Source organism: Heptranchias perlo, chromosome 11 (genome assembly GCF_035084215.1).
Source record: "Heptranchias perlo isolate sHepPer1 chromosome 11, sHepPer1.hap1, whole genome shotgun sequence".
Classification (NCBI taxonomy): domain Eukaryota; kingdom Metazoa; phylum Chordata; class Chondrichthyes; order Hexanchiformes; family Hexanchidae; genus Heptranchias; species Heptranchias perlo.
In genome coordinates this window covers 32,316,858-32,342,769 of record NC_090335.1, presented here as the reverse complement: position 1 = coordinate 32,342,769, position 25,912 = coordinate 32,316,858, and the positions used below count along the sequence as shown (strand labels likewise).

At 42.0% G+C, this 25,912-nt stretch overlaps 1 protein-coding gene across 1 annotated transcript; it reads right to left on the bottom strand.

Annotated features, from left to right (window-relative positions):
- Positions 1-19,347: 19,347 nt before the first annotated feature.
- On the bottom strand, positions 19,348-25,696 carry LOC137326926 (TLR adapter interacting with SLC15A4 on the lysosome-like). Its single transcript, XM_067992307.1, has 2 exons — positions 25,622-25,696; positions 19,348-20,757 (listed from the first exon to the last, which is right to left on the bottom strand). The coding sequence occupies exon 2, from the start codon at positions 20,753-20,755 to the stop codon at positions 19,853-19,855; it is 903 nt and encodes a 300-aa protein (XP_067848408.1). The 5' UTR covers positions 20,756-20,757; positions 25,622-25,696; the 3' UTR covers positions 19,348-19,852.
- Between the last annotated feature and the right edge of the window lie 216 nt (positions 25,697-25,912).

Below are 25,912 nucleotides of genomic sequence, written 5' to 3'. Positions count from 1 at the left end.
GGCTCGAGGGGCCGAATGGCCTTCACCTGCTCTCAATTTGTATGTTCGTATGTAAGTGCTGCATGTAGGCCATTTCAGAATCTTCAGAGTTCCCTGCAAGGATTAATGGAGACTTTGCGTAAGTACTACCCTGACATCTGTGAAGTGATGCAAAAGGAATTGGAAAAATCCACAGACCATCATTTAACCAGTGGAAATTCTGCAAATATCTGCAGGGGATCCCCTCCAAGGATAGAGGTTGAAAGAGATGGTGCAATTTCCTCACAAACGCAATGGATTTTCAGAGATGGGACTCCAATTTACAGGATACGAACATACGTATTAATTCCCCAGACTCACTCTCTAGAGGACCAACGCTCACTTTACTTACTCTTTTCCTTTTTAAATACCTGTAGAAACTCTTACTATCTGTTTTTATATTTCTAGCTAGCTTTCTCTCATACTCTAATTTCTCCCTCCTTATTATTCATTTAGTCATTCTTTGCTGCTTTTAAAATTCTGACCAATCTTCTGACCTGCCACTAATCTTTGCGGAATTGTATGCTTTTTCTTTCAATTTGATACAATCTTTAACTTCCTTATTTAGGCACAGATGGTATGTCCTTCCCCTAGAGTCTTTCTTTCTCACTGGAATGTATCTTTGCTGATTGTTATGAAATATCTCATTAAATGTCTGCCACTGCACCTCTACTGACATATCCCCTAACCTAAGTTCCCAGTTCACTTTAGCCAACTCTATCTTCATACCCTCATAATTACCCTTATTTAAGTTTAAAACACTAGTCTTAGACTTACTCTTTTCTCCCTCAAACTGAATGCGAAATTCAATCATATTGTGATCACTGCTACTTAGAGGGTCCTTTACAATGAGTTCATTAATTAATCCTGTCTTATTACGCATTACCAGATCTAGAATAGCCTGCTCTCTGGTTGGCTCTAGAATGTGCTGTTCTTAGAAACTGTCCCGAAAGCACTCTATGAACTCATCCTCCAGGCTACCTTTGCCAATCAGATTCTTCCAATCCATATGTAGATTAAAATGACCCATGATTATCGCTGTTCCTTTTTCACAAGCCCCCATTATTTCTTCCTGCATACCCTGTCCTACAGTGTGGTTACTGTTAGGGGGCCTATAAATTACTCCCAAAAGTGACTTCTTGCTTTTACTATTTCTTATCTCTCCCCAAACTGATTCTACATCTTGGTCTTTAGAACTAAGGTCATTTCTCTCTATTATACTCATGTCATCCTTAATTAACAGAGTTACCCCTCCACCTTTTCCTAGCTTCCTGTCCTTCCAAAATGTCAAGTACTCTTGAATATTCAGGTTCCAGCCTTTGTCATCTTGCAGCCATGTCTCTGTAATGGCTATCAGATCGTACATATTTTTTTCTATTTGAGCTGTCTAACTTATTTACTTGTTCTGGCTCTTAATCTATTGCTCCTACAACGTGCTCCCTGAGTGATATGAGGTGGAAGGGTGGATGGCTGGCATGATTCCCCTGGAGCCTTAGAGACCTGAAAAGACTCTCGTTTCAAGGTAGCTGCTATCCCAGAGGGACCATCTTCCAGCAGCCTTCCTCTTGCAATGGGAAGGAATGCCGGGCCCATGTCTGGAGCTCACCCACATGAAAACATTGGAGGGGGTCCTTAAGGAAGCAAGATCACTGCCACTCTATGGAGAGAGGACGACATTTACACTCACTCCTTGTAGCCCACTGGTGTAGGGCACTGGCTCAGAATTTCTACTGGTTGGTACCATCACAAACCAAATAATCCCAATCAGCTCTTGCAAGCCCTGTGAAATTGTCCTGCTGAAAGCATCTATGGAAGCAGTGGTAGCTCTACTCTGGAAGCCACCAATGTTCTTAAAAGTTCTTCCAGTCATCTTGATGCCACAGCAATCTCCCAGGCTGTTGCTGTCTCCAGGGTATTCTGCAGATCGTGAGATACTTCCTGGAATGTAGTGGACTCATCACACTTATCCTATTAAGTGAAAGACAGAGAAGCTTGTTTAGCTGTACTGATAATGACTTTGCCCGAGAAGAACTAATTGCTGAGTGCAAGGGCATAGCAATACTTTGAGAAAACTCATGAAGTGGAGAGGAGTTATGATGAACTTTGTCCTGCCTTAACCAACCTTCTGCAGCCAGCTCACCCCCAACCTCACTCTCTCCTATGTATCTGCTCAAAATTTGGAGAGCTTCCTCTTCCTGCAGACACAGGGTCTTCCATCGTGGTGGTCCTACCTCAGTGATATTTCTCCGGTATTGGTTGTGGGCCAGATTTTCCTCTAGGGAGAGAGAATACAATGGGCCAGATTTTGCTGTGAGAATAACAGTGAGGTGGACAGCGGTCAACATTGTTTATGTGTAAATCGGACAGCAAGCACACATGCACAGTTAAATGCGAAAATCAAGAAGTTGCTGCCCGAGATGCGTTGCCCCCTCCGTAAGCTGCACGACAAAGGCATCTCGCCTTCTGGTTCCTCATTCAAAATGAATTGAACAGTGTGAAGTTCCTGATGTCATAAATACGGACTAAACTCACCAGAAAAAGTTAGGGCTTGTCTGAACGAGGATCCTGTCTTGCGCCGCGTTTGCGCATTAAGCCAGGATTCAGCCAGGCAGAGCTTCTTTGTACAAAAAGTCTGAGAGCGGGTGTCAGATTTTTTCACTTTTTTTTTCAAAATTACGAAACATCAGGAGTCCTGTAAGTGCTTAAAGATGCCAGTGTGGGGAAAAAAAGAGGGGGAAAAAGTGCTGTTTCCACTCGGGATCCACTGTTTGTAAACAAACTTTTAAAAACTTTTTATAATTTAACTAAGTTTCTATATTTAAGAGGTCATTTGAAGACTCTACTCACCTCTACATAAGACGTCTGGCTGAATTGGTGGGTGTGTCTTCTCTTCACTGTTTATTGTCCCATGTGATCAGACCTTTTCTTGCACGATCCCAAACACTGCTCAGATGCCTTGTAAAGGGTGTCGTGCTGTATTGAGCTCCCAATGAGAGGAACTTGCCGTATAAAAGCCCATGGAAAGTCTAGCATAATTCGTTCACTGCTCAGAGCAAAATCCAGCCTAATGTTACAGGCCTATGGGTGGCATGGACACAGAAGGGAGACCATTCAGCCCATCGTGCCTGTGCTGGTTCTTTGGTAGAACTATCCAATTAGTTCTACTTCTCTGCTTTTTCCCCATAGCCCTGTAAATTTTTTCCCTTCAAGTATTTATCCAATTCCCTTTTCAAAGTTACTATTGAATCTGCTTCAACCACCCCTACAGGCAGCGCATTCCAGATCATAACAACTCACTGTGTAAAGAAATGTTTCCTCATGTCACTGCTGGTTCTTTTGCCAATCACCTTAAATCTGTGTCCTCTGGTTACTGACCCTTCTGCCACTAGAAACAGTTTCTCCTTATTTACTCTTTCAAAACCGTTCATGATTTTGAACACCTCTATCAAATCTCCTCTTAACCTTCTCTACTCTGAAGAGAACAACCCCAGCTTCTCCAGTCTCTCCACATAACTAAAGTCCCTTATCCCTGGTACCATTCTAATAAATCTCTTCTGCACACTATCTAAGACCTTGACATCCTTCCTAAAGTGTGGTGCCCAGAATTGAACACACTACTCCAGCTGAAGCCTAACCATTGTTTTATAAAGGTTTAACATAACTTCCTTGCTTTTATACTCTGTGCCTCTATTAATAAAGCCAAGGATCTCAATTGCTTTTTTAACAGCCTTTTCAACTTATCCTGCCACCTTTAAAGATTTTTGTACATACACCCCTAGTACTCTCTGTTCATGCACTCCCTTTAAAATTGTACCATTTAATTTATATTGCCACTCCTCATTCTTCCTACCAAAATGTATCACTTCACACTTCTCTGCGTTAAATTTCATCTGTCATGTGTCTGCCAATTTCACTATGTCCTCCTGAAGTCTGTTACTATCCTCCACATTGTTTACTACACCTCTGAGTTTCATGTCATATGCAAACTTTGAAATTATACCCTCTTTCCCAAGTCCATGTCATTAATACATATCAAAAAGAGCAGTGGCCCTAATACCGAACACTGGGGAACAACGCCGTATACTTCCCTCTAGTCTGGAAAACAACCGTTCACCACTAATCTCTGCTTTCTGTTCCTTAGCCAATTTTGTATCCTTGCTGCCACTGTCCCTTTAATTTTGGTAACAAATTTATTACGTGGTACTTTATCAAATGCCTTTTGAAAGTCCATAGACACAACATCAACCACACTACCCTCATCAACCATCTCCGTTACCTCATCAAAAAACTCAATCAAGTTAGTTAAACATGTTTTTCCTTTAACAAATCTGTGCTGACTTTTATTTATTAGCCCATACTTTTCCAAGTGCCAATTAATTTTGTCCTGGAATATTGTGTCTCAAAGTTTTGCCACCACTGACATTAAGCTGACTGGCCTGTAATTACTGGGTTTATCCCTCTCCCCTTTTTTGAACAGGGGTGTAACATTTGCAATCCTCCTGTTGTCTGGCACCGTCTCCATATAGCAGCTGCTGGTTTCACATTGGCGGGCATTAGGACCGCCCCATCACAATTCGCTGATGGAAGGAGAATCCAAGCCATGTGGTCTTTACTGAGTATGATAAGCGCACAGCTAATCACAGTAAAAAGCTTTACTCCTAACAATGGACTTCTCTTATTTCAATAAAGTCCAAAAAAAATGATTGTGGTTAAACAGAACTTTTATTAAAGCAGAATACCAGGATAAGACCCTACAATGACCCAATCATATACTTGGATTTATTATTATTATTAAATGTATTGGAAAATGAAAGAATTATTTAAATGTGACACCAGATGATAGTTATCTTCCTAATTACCATTTTCTTCCCAATTACTATTTTCATGCCATTTCTGAGTTTAGTCTGAGTGGCGTCTTCATTCAGCCTCCCCGAACCAATTGTTGCTCCACTGAAAGCAATGCAATAGCTCTTATTGGTCACTGAGGGATTCCCCGCAGTAGTGCAGTAGATGGTTTGATTTACTTCAATTAAGCTGTGGATCCTCGCAAACTTAATTATTTTTGAACTGTTAGAATACAGATAAAATGCTCACATTTAAGCAATGTTTATGCTTCAGTGAAAGAGTCCTGAATAAACTGTTAGCTGCTGTGGCTGTTGGCTTATCTGTTTCCTCTTCCTGTATCTGATATTCATTTTCCATGGCATCACCGTCTGTGTCTCTCTCTCCTTCTTTGGTATGTCAAACTGAATGCCTTTCTAGATTGCCAGGTTGTGCAAGACACAGCAGGCTACTATAATTTGTGATACCATACTAGCAGCATAATGAAGGCTATCCCCCAATCTATCCATGCAACTGAACTTTGCTTTGAGCATTCCTATTCCTTGTTCAATGAGAATTCTTGGTCATATATGTGAGCTTCATTTTATCTCTATTCTGCTGCATTGGTGTTCTGCACAGTGGTGTCCTGAGCTATGGGAGGAAAGGATAACCAAGTCTCCAAGGAACCCTCCTGATACTTGCCCTTCGTTTTGAAAGCTAGCAGCTGGATTGCCTGAGTGTTAATGCATCATAGCTGCTGCCAGCATGCTTGGCATTCATGTGAAGGAGCTGATGCCTGAAATTATAAACTAGTTGAACATTTAGAGAGTGAAATCCCTTTCAGTTGATGAAACTATGAGGATCGTAAGTTGGGTAGATATAGCCACATGAATGCGGTTGATAGAACCTAGAAACCTAGGAAATCCTGTCACTGACAGCACGTTCGTTCATTATTCTTCTGTCCAGAAAACAGAGCATATGAGGTCATTTTAAGCTAACCCGCCCGGCGGGAAACTGACAGGATCGGATCGAGCACTCGTATTACCCTCCGCCCAAATTTACTTTCCAATGAAGCCCGTTCCAATCCTGTGGATTAGGTTAAAATTATCCCCTGAGTGATTTTATTTATTAATATGGACTGAAAACTGACTAATATAGCAGAAGTCACCTGTCACACCTTGGAATGAGCTAGTGTTAAAACAAAGTAAGGCTGTGGTCACCTTCCCTGCAATGGTAAGTGCAGTCCTAGCCCTCGATCTGGGCATCAGTTCTGGCTGCAACAGGGAGCAGAGCTTTCGGATTGAATCAAAGAATCCTATGGCGTACCTCCATCAACAACAACAAGAACTTTATATAACGCCTTTAGCGGAGTAAAATATTCCAAGTTGCTTCACAGGAGCGTTTTTTTTTATTCGTTCATTGGATGTGTGCGTCGCTGGCGAGGCCGGCATTTATTGCCCATCCCTAATTGCCCTTGAGAAGGTGGTGGTGAGCCGCCTTCTTGAACCGCTACAGTCCGTGTGGTGAAGGTTCTCCCACAGTGCTGTTAGGAAGGGAGTTCCAGGATTTTGACCCAGCGACGATGAAGGACGGCGATATATTTCCAAGTCGGGATGGTGTGTGACTTGGAGGGGAACGTGCAGGTGGTGTTGTTCCCATGTGCCTGCTGCTCTTGTCCTTCTAGGTGGTAGAGGTCGCGGGTTTGGGAGGTGCTGTCGAAGAAGCCGTGGCGAGTTGCTGCAGTGCATCCTGTGGATGGTACACACTGCAGCCACTGTGCACCGGTGGTGAAGTGAGTGAATGTTTAGGGTGATGGATGGGATGCCAATCAAGCGGGCTGCTTTGTCAAACTGCGTTATCAAACAGAATTTGACACCGAGCTACATGAGATATTAGGACAGATGACCAAAGACTTGGTCAAAGAGGTAGGTTTTAAGGAGCATCTTAAAGGAGGAGAGAGAGGCAGAGAGTTTTAGGGAGGTAATTCCAGAACTTATGGTGTAGACAGCTGAAGGCACGGCTGCCAGAGACAGATGCACGAAGGGGCGCCTAGATCTATACACCCTATTGGTTGTGGGAGAGTCTGCTCCTTTGCTGGTGCTTCCCCTGAAGCCACTTGCTCCTCCTCCAAAATATATATGTAAAATAATGGAATCTCTATTGAGAATGCTGGGGCGGATTTTAATTTGGAGTGGGTTATCAGTAGGAAGCTTCTCCAACGAGAATTGGTAAAATCACTTTTGAGACTGCAGCCTTTAGAATTAAGTGATGAGAATTATTCTATGAAGCTGTTCAGGATAACTTGTCTCAATTGCAATATCTTTTCTTGCAAATTGGAATTTGTTGGTGTTACTCAGACACTAAAGTCAGTGAAGCCATTTGGAGACATTCATCTAAAATAGGGTAGTACTTTTCTTGTGTGAATGGGAAGGGAAGTTAGATTTTTTTTCCATAAATATATTTGAATTGTTGCTATTTTAACAGTAGTTATCAGTGTGCTGAGATATGCATGTGACTTATCGCCATTACCTTTTAACATTCTTTAATTTTGCCCATCCTTGTATGAGTGAGCAATGAGCATGGTTCTGGCCATTGCTGAATTCTCATTACTTTCGTCACCAAAAAAAAAATCAATTAAAATTACAGAAAGTATGTCCATTTCTTATGTCACTTCAGTAGTTAGAACTCAATTAATTTGCATTGAAAGGCATACTGAGAATAGCAATTTAGATTCACACATTATTATTTCAGTGTAGCTAACACCTGCTCTATTACATAGGTAAAGTCATTTTGCCTTACATACCTTCAAATTTTGATTTAAAAACTCAACTTTACAACTATTATCTTTGTTCCCATTGAGAGTACAAGGCTCTAAAACCCAGCGCTGTAGTACTGCTCCTCAATGAGAAGAGTCAAAAGTCTGCCATTTCCCTTTAGTCTTCAATGTGGTTCTGTGCACCCTAACAGAAACTGATGTTAAAGATGGCCAGCAGGTGTTTCCTGCTGATTACAATATAACCAGTGCTTTTATAGTGTTTCGTTTCCAGAGCTTCTCCTCGGTGGTTGATGTAAATGAATTATAAGTAAATAAAAGCTTAACTTTCCATCAGTGTTCTTGAGAACCGCAGCAGGTGTGCAGCTTTCTGTTGACTGGCAAACCGAAACTCAAAAAGATGGACCTGAAACCAGTGACGATAAGAGATAGGTGTCATATTTTTTCCATGGTCTAGTTAATCTTCTATGTCATTGGTCACGGATAACAATTTTTAAAAACTGGTTTTGCTGCATCTTCCTGTAACTCTTTCTTTTGTCTCCCACCCTTTAATTCTTTCTGTCTCCCTCTCTCTATGTTTGTCTTTCACTTTTCCTGTCTCCCTTTTTCTTTCTGTGTATGCCTGTCGCATACTTTCTCTTGCTGATGTTTCTGTATTTCTTTATAGGTCTCTGGCTATTTTTCTATATGTCTTGCAGTCTCTCTGTATGCCCACTTCACGCATTCTCCACTTATTCTGAGTGTGTGAGTGTCTCTCTCTCTCACAGGACTCAATTTTAAACTTAAATTGCGGGTGCGTTGGGGGCAGGGGGACTGCGAAAATTGCAGAAATGCAGAGCAGGTTCAGAAGCCGGCTCCAACCCGCCAACTTCCAAGTTCCCCACAGATGCACCTGTGTGCAGCTGGCGTCCCGAACCTGGAAGTCCCGCCGGCAATTAAAGCCGGCGGGATGATAGTTAAAGAACCAAATGTACCTCACTTTACTTGTGAGATATTAGGTAGTTGGAACGATTTTTAACTTACCTGCGCGGCTTTCCCACGGCTTCTGATTCACGCCTGGTGAGGCGGGAAGGGCCAGATCAGGCAAAAAGAAACAAAATAAATTAAATAACAAATCATTGCACAAAGTTAAAACACAAAATCAACCAACCTTTCCACCCTGCTCCGATGTCCGATGTCCCCCTCTTCACGCCCCCCCCCCCACCCACCGATCTTCCATTCCAGCACCGGATGACGTCTTGCGCTCTCTCTTTCTCTTCCCCCACCCCTCGGCATTGCGGCTCCTGTCGGCAGCCAGCCTGGCACGAAACCCAGAAAGAACTTTAATCACCATCAATTACATTGCGATCGTGTCGGAAACAGTACGTTTTTTTTATTCAGGTTTGCCACGCGCACTTTCACCCCCCTCCCCCCCCCTCTGCTGCCAACCTGCCACCATTTCAAAATTGAGCCCACTATGTCTCTTCCTCTTCATTTCTTAGTGGTTGTCTTAAAAAAAAAGATGTTGGCTTAAACCCCCTAATAGCAGTAAAAAATAGATTTTATAAAGGCAAAAGAACACTACTGAAAAGATAAACAGAACAATGACCCCATTGAGACATGAGAGTGGGTGATTGAGTATTAGCACTAAAAATATTTTCAAAAATAATTAAAAATAAAGGAAGGCCTGGTAATGGGTGGGTACCAATGAGAATTAGTGACTCAACCTCCTTAATGGTGGGCTGTATTTAAAATGGAAAATAAATAGCACAGAAAGATATAATAAATAGCATTCCCTGCAATCATGTAAAACCCCAGAATATTAATTCATCATCATATCTCAGCAATGTGAACTTCAATCACCAGCAATTGTACTTTACTCTGAGCTGTCCACATCAGGGGACTTCGAGCAGTTCATAGTGAGATGAGTCACCTTGAGGGAGGGCTGAGGTAGAGAAATTAGTTGATCGAGCAATGCAATGGATCTCCTGTCAGTCAATCATTTACCAGCAATTTTGGCAGCAATGAAGATGCCTGAACAAGAGACGATCCTATTGGAATCAGGCTTCCACATCAGCCAACATTTCACAATGTTTGTGGAAACAGAATTTAATAAATCGTCACAAACAGCAATTACCACCTTTTTTAGATTTTTAAAGCTGTAATATTAGATAAAGTTTGCTTTGAGTTATCTCCCTCACTATTCAATGTTACTCTTCCATTTAATTTGCGTCCTTGTAATTTGATACAAAGGACACCCATCATATAACTATTTAGGCACCTTGTCACATACCTTACATTACATCTTATGACAAAGGACTTAGAGGTTGATTTTAACTGCCAGTGGGCTTCTGGTGAGAACCCGTTGGTTTGAGCTAGATTCCTGCCCGCCCAAGGCAGAATGAGGCCATGGTGATTTTAACCACCAGGCCTCATTAACATGCCTCTGGCCGACTTCCCACCCGGAGTGCAAAGGACGGGAAATAGATAGGAAGCTGCTGCTAGCCTGTGGAAATTGCATCCCGCCAGCACCCAGGTAAGTGTGGGGACGGGGATTCCGGGGTGGGGGGCGGTGGTCTCATGGTATGGTAGGAGGTGGGAGTATGTGGTAGGGGAGACCTAAACTTTCCTTGTGGGGCTCAGAGGAGCATACAGAGGAAAGTAAAAAAACTTACCTTGAATGGCCTCCTCTGTTTCCGATGACATTATCAGATCCCGACAGATTCAAGTGGGTACCTTTGCCGCCTGCTGTGAAGTGCAGGGTAAGACTGAAGATGGCGGGATCCAGGCGGGATATCTGTGGATAACTAACCTGGTCAATTTTAACTGCCTTCCTGCCTGGTTTCTGTCCAGCAGGTTGGATTAAAATCGACCCCTTAGGTTCAGATTTCAAAGAGCAGAATTTTTTAAAAAATAAATTCTACTCTTTAAGATTTAAATTTAAATCATCTATCATAGACTGCAAAGTAAAATAATCACTACAGCACATCCAGGTTCAAGGGAATATCAGAGGTCCTTCACTTCAATGGAACGCTGTGAAATATCCTCTGCGGATTTCAGCATATGGGGCATTTACACAGGAGGTAACGTCAACGTTCTTTGACAGAACTTTAGGAATTTTGAGCTTTTTTAAAACTTGGATACCGGTCTATTACTTGAATAAAATTTTGGACGCATTTTTCTTCAGTGTCTGCTTGTATGTCAGCTTGGCTCAGTTGGTAACACTTATGCCTCTGAGTCAGAAGGTTGTGGATTTGAGCTCTACATCAGGGGCTCAAGCCCCACTTCAGAGACTTGAGCACAAAATCTAGGCTGACACTCTAGTGCAGTACTGAGGGAGTGCTGCATTGTCAGAGGTGCTGTCTTTCGGATGAGACCTGTCACCTCAGGTATACATGAAAGGTCCAATGGCACTACTTCAAAGAAGAGCAGGGCAGTTCTCCCTGGTGTCCTGGCCAATATTTATCCCTCAACCAACATCACTAAAAACAGATTATCTGGTCATTATCACATTGCTGTTTGTGGAACATTGCAGTGCGCAAATTGACTGTCAGGTTAACTACAATACAATAGTAACGACACTTCAAAAAAGTACTTCATTGGCTGTAAAGCTCTTTGGGAACATCCTGAGGTCATGAAAGGTGCTATATAAATGCAAGTTTTTTTTTCTCATGATCTGATCTGGCATTGCAGTGCAGGCCTGTGGGAATGTTGCACTGTTTGAGTTGCTGTCCTTTAAATGAGATATTAAACTGAGGCCCCAGCTACCTGCTCTATTGGATCAGGTTTATGTTAAAGACCTCATGGCATTACTCAAAGCAAAAAGCAGAGAGTCCTTCCCAGTGCTCTGAGCAAACTGTTCCAACATTTCTTAAATAATATCACTAATTCTGGCCTCCAGCAAATGAACTAAAGCTGCTTTTATGTTGCGGAAGACTCATGGCAGTGCTACTGATATTCAAAGTGAGGGTCCTGTGCAGCGAGCTATAAGCCAAATGAAAAGCAACAGGTCCTCACTGTTGTTTAGTAGGTTGCTAGGCCACAAATCTTAGTAAGTCCGGGTGGTTTTATATTTGGCTTAGAGCTGCCTGTGGGAGACCTTTGCTTTGAGAATTGGCTGCATTAGCACAGGTCTTGTGCAATGTAAAAGCAGCTTAAGAAAGCAGCTTAAGAAATGAGCTGCACTTCCCTGTATGATTATACCCATTTGCATCAAAATAAGTGAATTGAGACCTGCTCAGAATACCCATAAAACTGAACTGAACTTTTATCAAACAAGCTGCAACAAGGTTATCGTAACGCATATTTTACGGTCAAAGTTAAATATGTTCTAAAGCTCAAAATATTACCATGTACTCCGGCTAGAATCAGGCAATCATTTAATGCACAAAATGAAGTAGATTGTCAGCCACAGATGATTTAATAGTTTCTCTCTAATAAATAATACCTTCAAAGTTATTTATGTGCATATAAAAAAAAATCACAATTTCTGAATCTAATTTTAGGTCACAACTACTACAGTAAAACCATCGTACTTTAATTTTACTGTTTCTAAATACTGTGCTTCCTTTTTAAGTACAGTTGACTTCCTTTTTGTTCACATATGGAAGGTTTTGAAATGAGTGTGATCACGCACATCACCCAGGGTGGATTAAGTGAACTGTCATATGCTGATCATAGATGCCATACCACCACACTTGCTTATTACCTTTCTTCCATTCAGGATTTCCCATATACAGTCTCACTGTGTTACCTTTGGCCTTCCATGTGATAGCCTCCGAGGAGGCACCCTCTTTGTTGAAGAAGTTGGTGATGATCTCCTGCCTGACAACATGTGCTGCTGGCAGCAGGGTGTTTGGGAGGCATCTCCTCTCTCTCCAGTGCATCTTCATCATGAGAAGGGAAATGGTCTCCACCACCTTCTTTATCTTCACCTTCTGTGCCTGGAAGGCTCAATTTCTTTGCAATCGATTCCCTTCTAGGGAAACCAATCTTCAGCCAGATGGCACATACGATCTGCTCCTCACACATTTCTCACTGTAACATTAATTATCGTGCAAGCAATCTAGTTTTTCAGCATCAGTCATATTTTCCTGCCACCTGATTCTTACACAACTTGTTGTAAAAGCATCCTGCCTCTGATTCCATGCCTTCTGGATTTTTGATTGAACGCTAGCCGCATACATTCATTTTCACATCATACAATATGTCTCTGTTCCATATATTCTGATCACAGTCCCAAGCTCAACAAATGGCAAGCACACATACATCTGTTGTAAGCTCCAGAATGGGAACCCTGATGCATTCTCCTATCAGAATTAGACGCAACCTCTGTTCTCATCAATGACATTTCAGTAACATTGACAAAGAACCTCTGCCGAGAAAGACACTAACATGACAAAAGAATTGAATAATTTTCTTTACTTTGTTTCTTAGTTTGAATTAATTTAAAATTACCACACTCCAGATGGGGCTATGTATTCACTTAAAAGTGAGTATGTTGGCTAGAGAGAGACAGTGGCCTGGAATTCCCTGGTATTATTGGTAAAATGGTTGGGTAGGATTTCCATCCACCTACCTCATCCCACCGGCACCTGACTGCAATTTCCTTGGGAGGGGCCTGATTTAATATGCAGCACTGCAGATGATACTGGTACTCATGGCTGTGCCAATGCCCTGGCATCAATGAAGCTGCCTCTAAAGCCGGCACAGAACGATGATTCTGTCCTGGGCTAGGTAGCCATTGGATGCACAAGCAACATGATGCCAGAAGCAGGTCTTTCAAGGACATCAGGTTCATTGAGATGAGTGTCACCTCAGCCCCCAAAGGCTCACTTGGTACAATCCCAGCCACAAAGCTCACAACCTCTTAACACCAAGGTAGCATCACATAGGAGTGAGAGGTTAGGATTACACGTGAAAAGAGTTTTAGACAAAAGGGGTAGTCACAATGTTAAGAGGCAGCAGCAATAGTAGGGCACAATGAAGGGACAAGATAGTGGTAAGTGTATGTTTATGGCAATTCAATATGTTTGTGCATTTTTTTCCAGGGAGATCTCCTGTTATCCTTTTTTTTGGTGGTTAATGTTTGTAACTGTCCTCTCCCAGAAAGGTTATTGGAGGTATTACAGATTAGCTGAATGGTTATCTGAGAGTAAGGAAAGGGATCTTGAAGGGTTTTGTTGTGTCATGCAGAAGAAGGGCACCCTCCTTGTTGAAGAGGTTGGTGATGATCTCCTGCCTGACGACACGTGCTGCTGCCAGCGGGGTGCATCTTCATCGTGAGAAGGAAAATGGTCCCAACCACCTTCTTTACCTTTACCTTGTGTGCCTGAAAGGCTCATTTCCTTTGCAATGACCAAATGATGTAGGATGCAGCAAGCCGTTAAACTTCTGGAAACTCTTGCTGAACTAAACTGCAGGGCTCTCCCTGACCTGTTCGGGCACTGGAACCAGGGCTTCAGAATTCTGGCGGTCTGTTCCGCAATGAACCTGGTAGCGGCCTCTGTCCTTGGATTCCAAAAAAATGTCATCAGCCAAGGCTGAATTGGGTAACCCTCATCTCCTACTAGCCACCCAATCACATTGCTGTGGCTGAGCAATGCAAGTATCCTGGATTATTGCCTGAGTATAAATGAATCATAGCTACTTCGTGGGTAGCATGTATTGACATGCATAATGAGGTGTCCAGCATCACTCATTATCTTGATGTCTGGGGAAATAAATCTCTTCGTGTTCATGAAATTGACAGGGCTTTCAGACAGGGTGATATGATTGTTGTTTATGGCATTCTAAAGGGACTAAATAATATAGACCATGACAAGCTATTTCACCTTGTTCAGACAGTAGACCTAGAGGACACAGACTGCGCCTGAAGGGGAGTAAATTCAAAACTAATCTGCGGAAACAATGGCCTCGATATTAACCCCCCCCCACCCCCACCCTGACATCGGGCAAGAGGGTTGGAGAGGGGGGTTAAAAAATTTAAATCGGGGAACACATCCCCAAACTGCTGCATATGTGCCCAATGCCATGGAGAGATGGGACACTTAATTAACATATTGAAATCAGGCTCCCAGAGTGCAATTGACAGCCTGATCTAAATTTGCCTCGCCGGTGTCCAAGGGCTTGAGAAACCCAGCAGTAAAATGGAGGTGGGAGCTGCCGGCTCAAGGAGGTAAGTGCCTTTCACAGCACTCCTTGTGGGCCAGGAGGAGCAGGAGTGCTCCCCCCAGCCCCTTAAGGAAGCCTTTGACCGCCTCTCTGCTGATTGTGGCCCCACTCTTCTCCCTCCCCCACCCCCCAGCCCCAATCTCCTGCCTTCCCCCATCCCGATTGCTGGGGACTGTCCCCAAGGGTCCCTGGCTGCAGCCTGCTGGCATTGGTTTTCCCACTCGGCAACCGGCCAGCCTGTCAATTTGACCGGTTACAGGCGAGAAAAGGAAGAAAAAAATTAGAATGAGGTCCTGCCGTTAAATTCGGCAGGGCCTCCACATTCCTTGCCGGGTTTTCCCTGCGTTACTGTGTTCCCCCGCACTCTCCCCACCTCCCCGTATTTATTGGAGCTAATATTTCAGTGAGCGAGTGGTCAATTTTTGGAACAGGCTCCCTAGGGAGACGGTGGAAGCAGTTAGTTTTGATTCATACAAGTGCATATTAAATAGATTTCTTTCAGAAAATATCATTTTGGGATACAGTATATGAGCAATTTGAGGCATGACACATGGTAAGTGTAGCATGCATAGGTGATTTTGGATCCATGGTTCCCAAAGCTCTCTACCACTCGGGTTTTCCTTGTGCCCTTTCTGAGTCTGTTATAGACTAATGACAAAGATTGATTGCTATGATTAGTCAACAGCTTCATTATCATGCGATTACCAGGATGGTGGAAGGCAAACCAGATGGACTTTCGTCTTTTTTTGTCCAGTAATTCCTACGTTCTTACAGCCTGTTCCCTTTCTCAGACCACCCTAAAATACTTGGGATCATTCATAACTCAGCTTCCTAATAAATCACTAAGCACCAGCTTATTCTTTCAATTGTCTACTTGCCCACAAATATCAACTTTTAATTGGATGCTAACTACAACTGTGCAGAAAAGATACCTCTGTGGATCACGGTTTTCTTTCTTGTGAGATGTACAAAGTGACATTTCAGATGGAGGGAATTTTATCCCTTTCCGTGTGTACACATGGCAACACATTTTTTTTTAATTTAATGAGTTTTGTGTTCAACGTGATGATGTCACTGCTGAGGAATGTGAACATTTTCCCTCTCTATATCCAGTATGTGCGAGCATCAAGCCGACATTGTAGTTCAAGAATAGTATGAACTTGAACGACAGATAAAGCTCCTTCTGCTTGCCCCAACAATATATCAGAACTCTGCCCCCACCCACCAGGCTGGCTGATTGAAATCCAGGTCCTAAAGGTGAATTGAATTATCCCCTCCTCACGAACATTAATTCAAAACTTGTGTGTTATAACTCACAGCTAAAGAAAACTTTACGAAGAAAATATTGAAATTGTATTCGCGTTTTCAAGTAACAAAAGCAGAGTAAAATAATGCAGCATACGCTACTTCATTTTTGTTAAAATCAAAATAGAAAAGATTTAATAAATCAATAAGAAAATAATCATAGTCTTTCAATTTGAAACGTGAAATATGATTCAAACACAACAGAAACATTTTTAACAGCAAACTATTCGAATTCAAAGCAACTTCTTGTATTAATTATTCTATGCTATTTACAGCATGGTTACAACAAGCCTTAAACTGTCATGATGTCTAACATTTAAATGAATTGTTGACACAAAAGTTTTTCTTTTTTTAAAATATGTGACTCAGTAACACTTAGAATATAATAGACTGAAACTAGGTTTTGTATTATGTAGGACATCTGATTTTAGCACGTAAAATTATGAACCATTATATTAATATTGGCATTTCCTCTCTGGCTGTTGATGCAGGAGACAAGATTTTACCTACAGTAAAAGTAAGAGTTGTCTTCAAGCAAGAGCTCCTCAGTTCAACTTGAAAGGGATTTTAATAGAACATGTCCAAACACCAAGGTACAGGCTTAACCAAAGGCAATTACTAAAAATGTTACACAAATCATAACAAGAAAAAGGCCATTCAGGTCATCTTATCATCCAGGTCCTGTTTCAAGGCCCATTTTGACCACGTGTTATCTTTTTGCTAATTAAATTTAGTTTCTACTACTGCCTCCTCATCAGGAATCAATCCAATCTTCTTTTGAATGCTCATTAATTATATAATCATGTAATAGAAAATACTGTTAAATAAGAATTATTTATTGTAATAGCCAATATACATTCTATTTTTTAATAGCGTTCAGCTTTCTTTGCTCTAAGTAATACAATGACTAACAATTCTTTGTCCAGTCTGTGATTTAAGTACAATTTGTGGCATGCAAACCAAGCAGCATATCTCCCCATTGGTGGCAGCACATAATATTTACATTGCATTGCTATGAAGGAGTCATGTCCAGTGCAAGTGAGATACCTGAGGTGTTACCAACTTAATTTGTATTCACTCTAGGAGGCACTCCAGTCTCAGTTCCTGGAGCACTAATATCACTAACTGGCAATAGCATAAAACAGCCACCTCACCATCTCCCTGACATTGCTCATTTGTGCCAATATGAGGGGTAGTTTTCTGCAATGGGCTTGCATCCACTCAAAGTTGAATTGAGAGGACACTTGCAGCTGGCAGAGAGAGAGAGAAGACATGTGTCAGTCCCTCTGGCCAGGATTCAAACTCATGTCCCAGAGTTGAAGGGATAGCGTTGTAACCCACTGTGATATGAAATTTCTCAACCGGATGATATTTTAAGCAGTGTGCTTGATGTACATATGATTAAGACAATCTTTCAAATTCAAAAATGAGCATGAAGTTGATCAAAGCAGTTTCACATTAAGTGTTAAAAATGCCAATCCATTTGAGCTAATGTTAATGGTGCAATGAAAGCAATATCATCGTATCTTTCACTTTCTTGAAGTTTATTCAGAACAAATCTAGGAAATGTTGGGACCAATTTTCCTCTGCCCACCATTGCCCTGAATGCAAGTCAGGCAAAGTGCTCCCAGAATGCACTCCACCTGAAGGGGCTGAGTTTGGTTGTATTTCTAGGTTCAGGTCATTATCATGGCCCCAGCATTCCCTTGGAAAGAGCCTGCACCCAAAAGTGAGGGAGGAAAGTGTGCCCATGCCTGCAGCTGCAGCAGTAATGGTCGCTATCCTCAGAGCCTTCTGGCTGCTGTACATAACCATTTTTACCTTCTTTGGAGGCTGAAGATGGTTGCTGGCAGCCCCTTCTCAGTTCCTCCAGTCTGAGTGGGCTGCATGCAACCATGAAGGCCCACCTACAATGGGCGCTTCTGCACTTGGGCCTCTGCCAAGCAGAAAACCAGGAAAATGCAGTGAGAGGCATGGTTATAGAAAGAACTTGCATTTATATAGCACCTTTCACAACCTCAGGGCATCCCAAAGCCCTTTACAGCCAATGCAATACCTTTGAAGTGTAGTCACTATCGTAATGGCGGAAACGCAGCTGCCAATTTGGGCACAGCAAGGTCCCACAAATAGCAATGAAATAAATGACCAGATTATTTGCTTTTAGATGTTGGTCGAGGGATAAATATTGCCCAGGATACAGGGAGAACTCACCTGCTCTTTTTCGAATAGTACCATGGGATATTTTACGTCCACTAGAGAGGGCCTTGATTTATCCGAAAGATGTCACTCCCACTTCATTAACAAACCATTTAAATGCTTCCCCTTTCCAAGCTAAAGCACTTTGCCCTGAGTGCAGTGCCAAGGGAGCAGAGGTCCAGTGTAACGCCTTCACCCACTTTACCCTCTGCTTTGCACCTGGGAAATAGGTAAGGACACAAAGCAGAGACTAGTCGGCCCTGTTTTCTTTGGCTCGTTGTATTATTTATGCCTAAAGTAAATTGGAAAGAGATTAGCAATGCAAGGAAACAACTGTACTTTAATTAGTGGAGTCGATCGAACTGCTTCATACAGAAAATGTTTCAATTTATAATTTAGAGAAACTAAACAGCTACCTTTAAGTGGGCTGGTCAGAGGTTTCTTAAGTGTAAACCAGATGCCTAGGGATCATAATTAACCACCATGATGGCGGGGGTTAAAAATGAAAAATCAGGGAACGCATCCCCAACCCGCCACCTACGTGCCTGCTGCCATTTTTACGGCAGTGGGTTGCGAAGGCGTGCATCTGTCCCATCTTGGAGAGGCGGGACACTTCATTATAATATTTAAATCAGGTTCCCAGAGTGTAGTTGGGAGCCTGATTTAAATTTAGTTGCTGCCTGCCGGGTTTCCCAGGGCTTGGGAAACTCAACAGCGAAATGGAGATGAGAGCTGCCGGCTCCAGCAGTCTTTGTGGGCCAGGAGGAGCAGGAGTGCTCCCCATGGCTCCTCAAGCAAACATTTGGCCTCCCTTCTGCCGATCGCAGCCTCACCTCACTGCCACGATCAGCTGACCCCCCCTCCCCACCACTTCAACCCCCGATCTCCAGCCTGCCCCACGATCGGCCGACATTCCCCCCCCCACCTCCAACCCCCGATCTCTCCCACCCTCCCTCACCATCCCGGGCTCTGACTCCCCACTCCCACCCGACAACCCTCTCCAACCTCCAATCTCTCCCTCCCACCCTCCCTCACCGTCCCGGGCTCTGACCCCCCTCCCACCCTCCCTCACCGTCCCGGGATCTGACCCCCCTTCCACCACCAAGCCACGATCTCTCTCGAAAGCTGGGCACCATCCCCAACGGATCTCCTGCCACAGGCTTTCCCGCCCGGCTGCCGGCCAGCCTGTCAATCTGACCGGCTGCTGGGTGGGAAACAGAAGAAGAAACAATAATGAGGTCTCACTGTTACATTCGGCAGAATCTCCGCATCCCCGGGATTTCCGTATTCCGCACCTCCTCCCAACACCCCCCGCCTCCCTGTAAATATCAAGACATGTTTTTTCCATTTACATCTGTGTCTTAGAATGTGGGAGCATTAGTTATTAAAGTCTTGAAACAATTTTCACCAGCAGGAAAGAAAAATAAATCAGAATTCAATCCATGATCACACCCTCCCAATCCCCTCATCCAGCCCTATCCTGCCCCCTGTTCAATCTTGGACGTGACTACAGGTGGCGATCCTACTCAAACTTAACTCTTATGACAACCAAGATAATCTCAGTTTAAAAAGAAAGCTGTTTTTCTTTCATGCAGATATCTGTAAATTTGGTGTACTGAGTTCATTCGATTGTATCTCACTTGCAAGTCGCAACAGGCAACTGATAACCATGTCTTTAGCCTTTGTAGTTTCCATATTCTGCTCTCGTGATAACTGCATGCTAATCTGGTCAACATTACTCATTATAAGTTCCGATTCCATGATTTTTGTTGGAGATGCACTGTTCGCCATGCTGTCCATCATGTACTGCTTGTACAGTTCTAGAACTTTCTGCTCCAGACAGTCATTGAGCACAGAGTTGGTAAGTGGCTGTGAGTACTGGATGATGCTTTTGTCTTTAGCACTGCAAATGCGCCAACAGGAAGTGTCACTCTTGGCTGGCTTGTTTGGGAACTCTGCTGACACTTTAGGAGACTCCATCGGCAGTGGGATTTCTGACGAATACAAGAATGGGACCATATTTGCTTCATGGCTGCTTTGAGACGTTAGGCCAGATGTTTCTGAATTGATTGGCAGCACATGATCTCCCGCAATTTGCAGATCATTGTAATTGTCACAAATGCTTTTACAACATGAGGGAACCAAATAGGTTTCCCTGCTAGCACTGGAACTTCCTGGAATATCCACAACAAGGGACATCTGCCTTGCAATTGGTGTCACCTTTGAGACCTGTGGTGAAGGTGTATTTTTTTTTCCCCGTGCACCCAATCTGAAAGATCTGCCAATGGATTTACACCTTTCAAGAAGTGATAGAGCCCCATTTTGTATATCAGAGTGAGAGAAATGTGTAAAATTACTGACAGAAGTCAGCTCATATACCATGTCATCCTCTGGTGGCTTCCTTTGCTTCTGCTCACTCCTTTGAATTCTGGTTTCACTTTGGTATTCAGTCCAGTAAGGAATTCCACAGATGAAGCCTTCACTTAACATCCCTGTTGAGAACCAATAAAGAAAAAAGTAAAGTGCAAGTAATATGTGAATGGAGTCTTGTAAGAAGCTGAAAACTAACTTCTGCGTAAGACAATGTTCTAAAAGAAAACCAAAATACTGAGAAAGCTAGAAATCTGCAATAAAAACATTAATGGTCATAAAGGGATTGAAAACATTGTTGGGAAACTAAGTAACTTTCCAGTTTATGGATGAGGAGAACAGTCAAGTCAGCTATAACAATAAAGACTTGCATTTATATGGTGCTTTTCATGACCTCAGGATGTTCCAAAGCGTTTTACAGCCAATTAAGAGATTTTTTTTTTGAAGTGTAGTCGCTGTTGTGATGTAGGAAACATGGCAGCCAATTTGCACACGGCAAGGTCTCACAAACAGCAATGTGATAATGGCCAGATAATTTAATTTTAGGTGTTAGTTGAGGGATAAATATTGGCCAGGACACCGGGGAGAACTCCCTGCTGTTCTTCAAAATAGTGGCATGGGATCTTTTACGTGTCTCATCTGAAAGACAGCACCTTAGATGTTGCAGCACTCCCTCATTACTGCACTAAAGTGTCAGCCTAGATTTTGCGCTCAAGTGTCTGGAGTTGCAAGACAGTGCAATGTTTCCCCATGTTGCCCAGTCCACCTGCCCAAACTCTCAGAAAAGCATTCATTAAGCTTTCGCAATAGCTGGTGGGTAAAGGTGATGCTTAACATATCTGTAAGCCATAAGACCCATAAGGTTTCAGGTTTAATTTCTGGTGTGCGCCCAGTTAGCTGATTCCAACTAATACTGCAGCAGTGTTCTACAATTGGCTACATCATCCCTGAGCTGGAAAAGGGAAAAAAAGCAACCAGGACTGCTGTCCTGTGATTCCTGGTGGAACCTGAATGTTGGATGAGGACAGGAGCTGGCTCAGCTTCGATGCCCTCCATGTTTGAATAATTTGACAACACCTTTTATCTAGATTGATACATGAAAAATAGGCATCATAGTATCATAGTAGGTACAGCACAGGAGGAGGCCATTCAGCCCATCGGGCCTGTGCTGGCTCTTTGAAAAATCTATCCAATTAGTCCCATTCCCCAGGGCAAAGTACTGGAGGGCTGTCAGTGCTTGTGATACTATAGTCCAGCACAAAGTCAGCATTTTCAGGGGAAGAGAAGAAAAATAAAGATAAGAAAATGTAAAAGAAAATATAAAAGATTACCTTCACTACACCAATTTCTGTTTCTTTTTCTTTTTCTAAATTGTCATCATTATAGCCTTTTAAAGTGGATTTGCTGACTTATTGAAGCAATACAATGTCTGAGAGGGATTGTTTCTGGGTTTTGGTCATTGGGGCTTTGAATGGAAGAATTGTTAATGCAAGGTAAACAATAAATGAATAGATGAGAATGCTGCAGTTTCTCCTGCGTGGCCCTTGATACCTGTTGTTTCTAATGAATAAATGACAGTGAGGCCTTGATCATCATGTTTAACACCTTAAAGGGCAGAAAATGTGCTTCCTGAACTTTATAACCAATCAGGATGTGAAGAAATACTTAGGTTCCCAAGAATTGGGTAAGATGTCCACACATTCAACCTACTTTATACAAATGCAAAGATCACATATTTCAGTTGCCATCTTGGCATCTGTCCTCTGTCCTCTCTGTTGCATGTGCTTGACTAGGTAATGGACAATGACAAGTTTTGGTAATGGGAATAGTGATAAAAGGAAAAAATAAGCTTTATTATGACTTTATTATTGTATCCAGCAATTGTTATATAGACCTGTGTAATGGCTTCTATTTGTGTTGGGTAAAGGAGCCTGGTACCAGCCGGACTGGCCAGTGAGGTTTCTCAGTATTGGAATGAGTGGCAATCACGTTGATTCTTATCGTCAAGGGCTAATACTACCTCATCTTGTCCTGATGCAGGCTGTTGGGAGTTCTACATGCCTTTGCCACAAAGGCATTCCTCACTTAGTTCAAAGTGAAGCTCTTCTTGATGATAAGTTTGTACAGCATGAAGCAAACTACGGTTATTCTGCACACTTTCTTTTCCTGTTTGATTAAAGAAAAAAAGGAGAAACTTGCACTTATACAGCACCTTATCATATTTCTCAGAAATGTCACAAATCACTTCACTTACAAAGAATTACTTTTTAAAGTACAGTGACTTTTGTTATACGGGCAAATGTGGGAGCCATTTTACAAATAGCAAGGTCCCACTAACACCAACAAGATTAATGTCCTGCTTTCTGTTTTTGATGTTGTTGGTTGAAGGAGGAATGTTGGCCAGTACACGGAAGAACGTCCTGTTCTTCTCTGAATAGTACCATGGGACGTTTTACATCTATTTGAACAGGGTGATGCCTTACTCAAAGTTTAACATGTCACCTTCAACAAGGCATCACTTCCTCTATACATCACTAGAGCGTAAGTCAATAATATCTGCTCAAGGGTGCTCAAGTGGGGCTTGAACTCGACCCTTCCAGTTCAAGGGAGAGTGCTACTGACTGGGTCAACGTGCAATGGAACCTCTGCTTGAGGGCATTTATTGTTTGCTTCTCTGAGAACAATAAAGGTAATTTCATTGAAGAAATCAATTAAATTAATCAAGCATGACCTGGTGCGTATAAATCCATGTTGTCTATGGTAACAGCACAAAGCTAATCCTCCATCAAGAAAATCTAGCACCGTGCCCCAGTAACTAGCAGCAGGAAAGTATAAAGCAGGATCTCAGTTGTTGGCAGCATCTCAGTCACAGTTTTATTCTGCCATTTTTATTTTCTACCTGTATTTTAAGTTCACTCCTTCCACGCCACGATCATGGCCCCACTACCAATGTTACTGGTAAGCTGTCTGTTAGAAGAAACTGCCTGTAATTTTCAAACTTCCTTCTCTGCCGTTGCACTTAAAGTCTCTTAAAGAGGCATTATTTTCTTGAAAAAATTGTTTGTAAACCAATGAAAATAGGTATGTCAGACACATGGACCAATTACATAAATTGCATCAAATGCATTATCATGTCATTTGCATCTGATGCCATCAGAATCCAAATGATATTTGGATCATTGTATCATATATATGCTCTTCTTGATCTGCAAGCAAAAAAAATTGATAAACACTTTTTCTCATGAAGGTGCTGCCCAATTAAAAGATTGGAAGCTTGCCATTCGAGGAATTTGCAAAAATGTACTCACGATCTACAACTGTATGGTACAGCTTGCTAGTACACCAATGTGTTGTACCTTTGAGCTGACACCCAGCAGATAGTTTCATAGCAAAAGTAATTTTTGCAATTCTTCTGCTTATGTTAATTGTTTCTGTTTGTTCTGAACTAAAGTAAAATGACTATGAAATAACAGTATTCTATCTAAAGTAATTGAGAATATAAATATGTTAATTTTAGATATATATGAATACTTTTTTCTTTTCCCATTGTCTGAAGGTGTGTACTCATGCTAGGAATAGTTCCATAGACAGCAGCCCCCTGGTACTTTGCCAGAGTGTGACTCTTCACCTGCAAGTCTGGACAGCGAGGCCTAGAATTTCGGGCCCAGTGTCAGCGCTGCGCATCCAGCGCATGCCCGAACCGAGAGGTCTGAGGATCAATGGAAATTGTTTCTCGGGCCTCATCGACATACACGCTGGTTTCACCTCCACAGGTAGCCCGCCCGAGTGAAGACCCAATGTCCGGCTGTCTACCTTGCCGGCAGCGGCCCTCAGGTAAACCCGGGAAGGGGGATTGGAGCGACTTCCTATGGAGTCGGGGGAGCACTCGTGCTCCTGCTGGCTCCACAGGATTTTTTTTTAAACAAAAACTTCACTGGAGTTGGCGGCCGTAGGGCCCGCTGAAGAATTCATATACCAATTTCTAGCCACAAGTGCTGGCAGGCTGTTTAACCAGAAGCCAAATGCAGCCCTCGAAATGAAATCGAAGAGAATACTAAAGAAATGATTTATGATTTCAAAGATAATCATGAATCTAAAAATTTTATTGTAGTAGTTTCCAAAATTAATTTGGAAAACTCATTTGCAATATATGATCAAGGCAAAACTCAACAAAATAATAGAGTTAGAATGTGTAGAATATTGCAATTTATTTAAAAGGACCCTCTCACGGAGACAAGCTAGCTCCCTTTTAAATATTCTCCAAACCCCATGCAAATCTAACTGAAAGAACTGTGGCTTTTATCAAATTAATTCAGATGATGACATTTTCCTTTTACCATGATTTGGAAGGTTGAAACTATTCACCTAGACCCCAGCCAAAAATTGACACAATTTACGGTAACTGTGCGATGGAAAGGATTTGGAGTTAAACAAATTACTATCTGAATGAGAACAACACTGTTCCTGCTGGATTACCGAGCTGTAAAACAGATCCACTCGACAGAAATACCTCTTTTTTAAAAAAAATATTTATTCTACAAACCATCATACAATTAACCTGCAACAAAATGTATCCTTAAAGTATTTTCTTATTACCTCAAATGTATTATGTGTATTAACTTTCACTTTTGTTGCAACTTAACGGGGTGCAGCTAGATGCATGGGTTTGGAGGACAGATACCTCATGACTCTGAACCTGGTACTAGATTAAAGTGCAGAAAAAGAGAAATTGCAGAGTTATTAATTGCTATTTCACTAAAAATCCATGGCTCATTCATATTGAAAATATTAAGTATTAATATTATGGTATGCTTGAACTGCAGTTATTATGTAACCCATGTTTACTTTAAAATAGTTTATTGTTTAATAATATATTGAAAATATCTGAGCTCTTCAGTTCTTTAGAAATGCCTCCAACCACAAAGTTGAGTAACCTTTTGCTAAGAAACTTAACATCTTATAAAAAAAATCAAACAAAATGCTTACCTTCAGTTGGAGTGAAATACTTCTTACTTTATTAAACACTGTACCGCAGAAAGAAACTCCTCAATGAGAGGAAGCTGAAAGTCTGGTCATGTTTATGTACTAAATCAAAGAGGAAGTCGCCAGTAACGTCAACTGATATATGTTTGTTTAACACACCATCTTAAGGATAAAGTATCAAGCTTCGACACTTATTTTAAAGTTGGGGTAATGCTCACTGTAACATTATATAGATAGCACCTAAAACACCACAAAAATGAATCTGACATAATGAAAAGATCTTTGACATAGTTT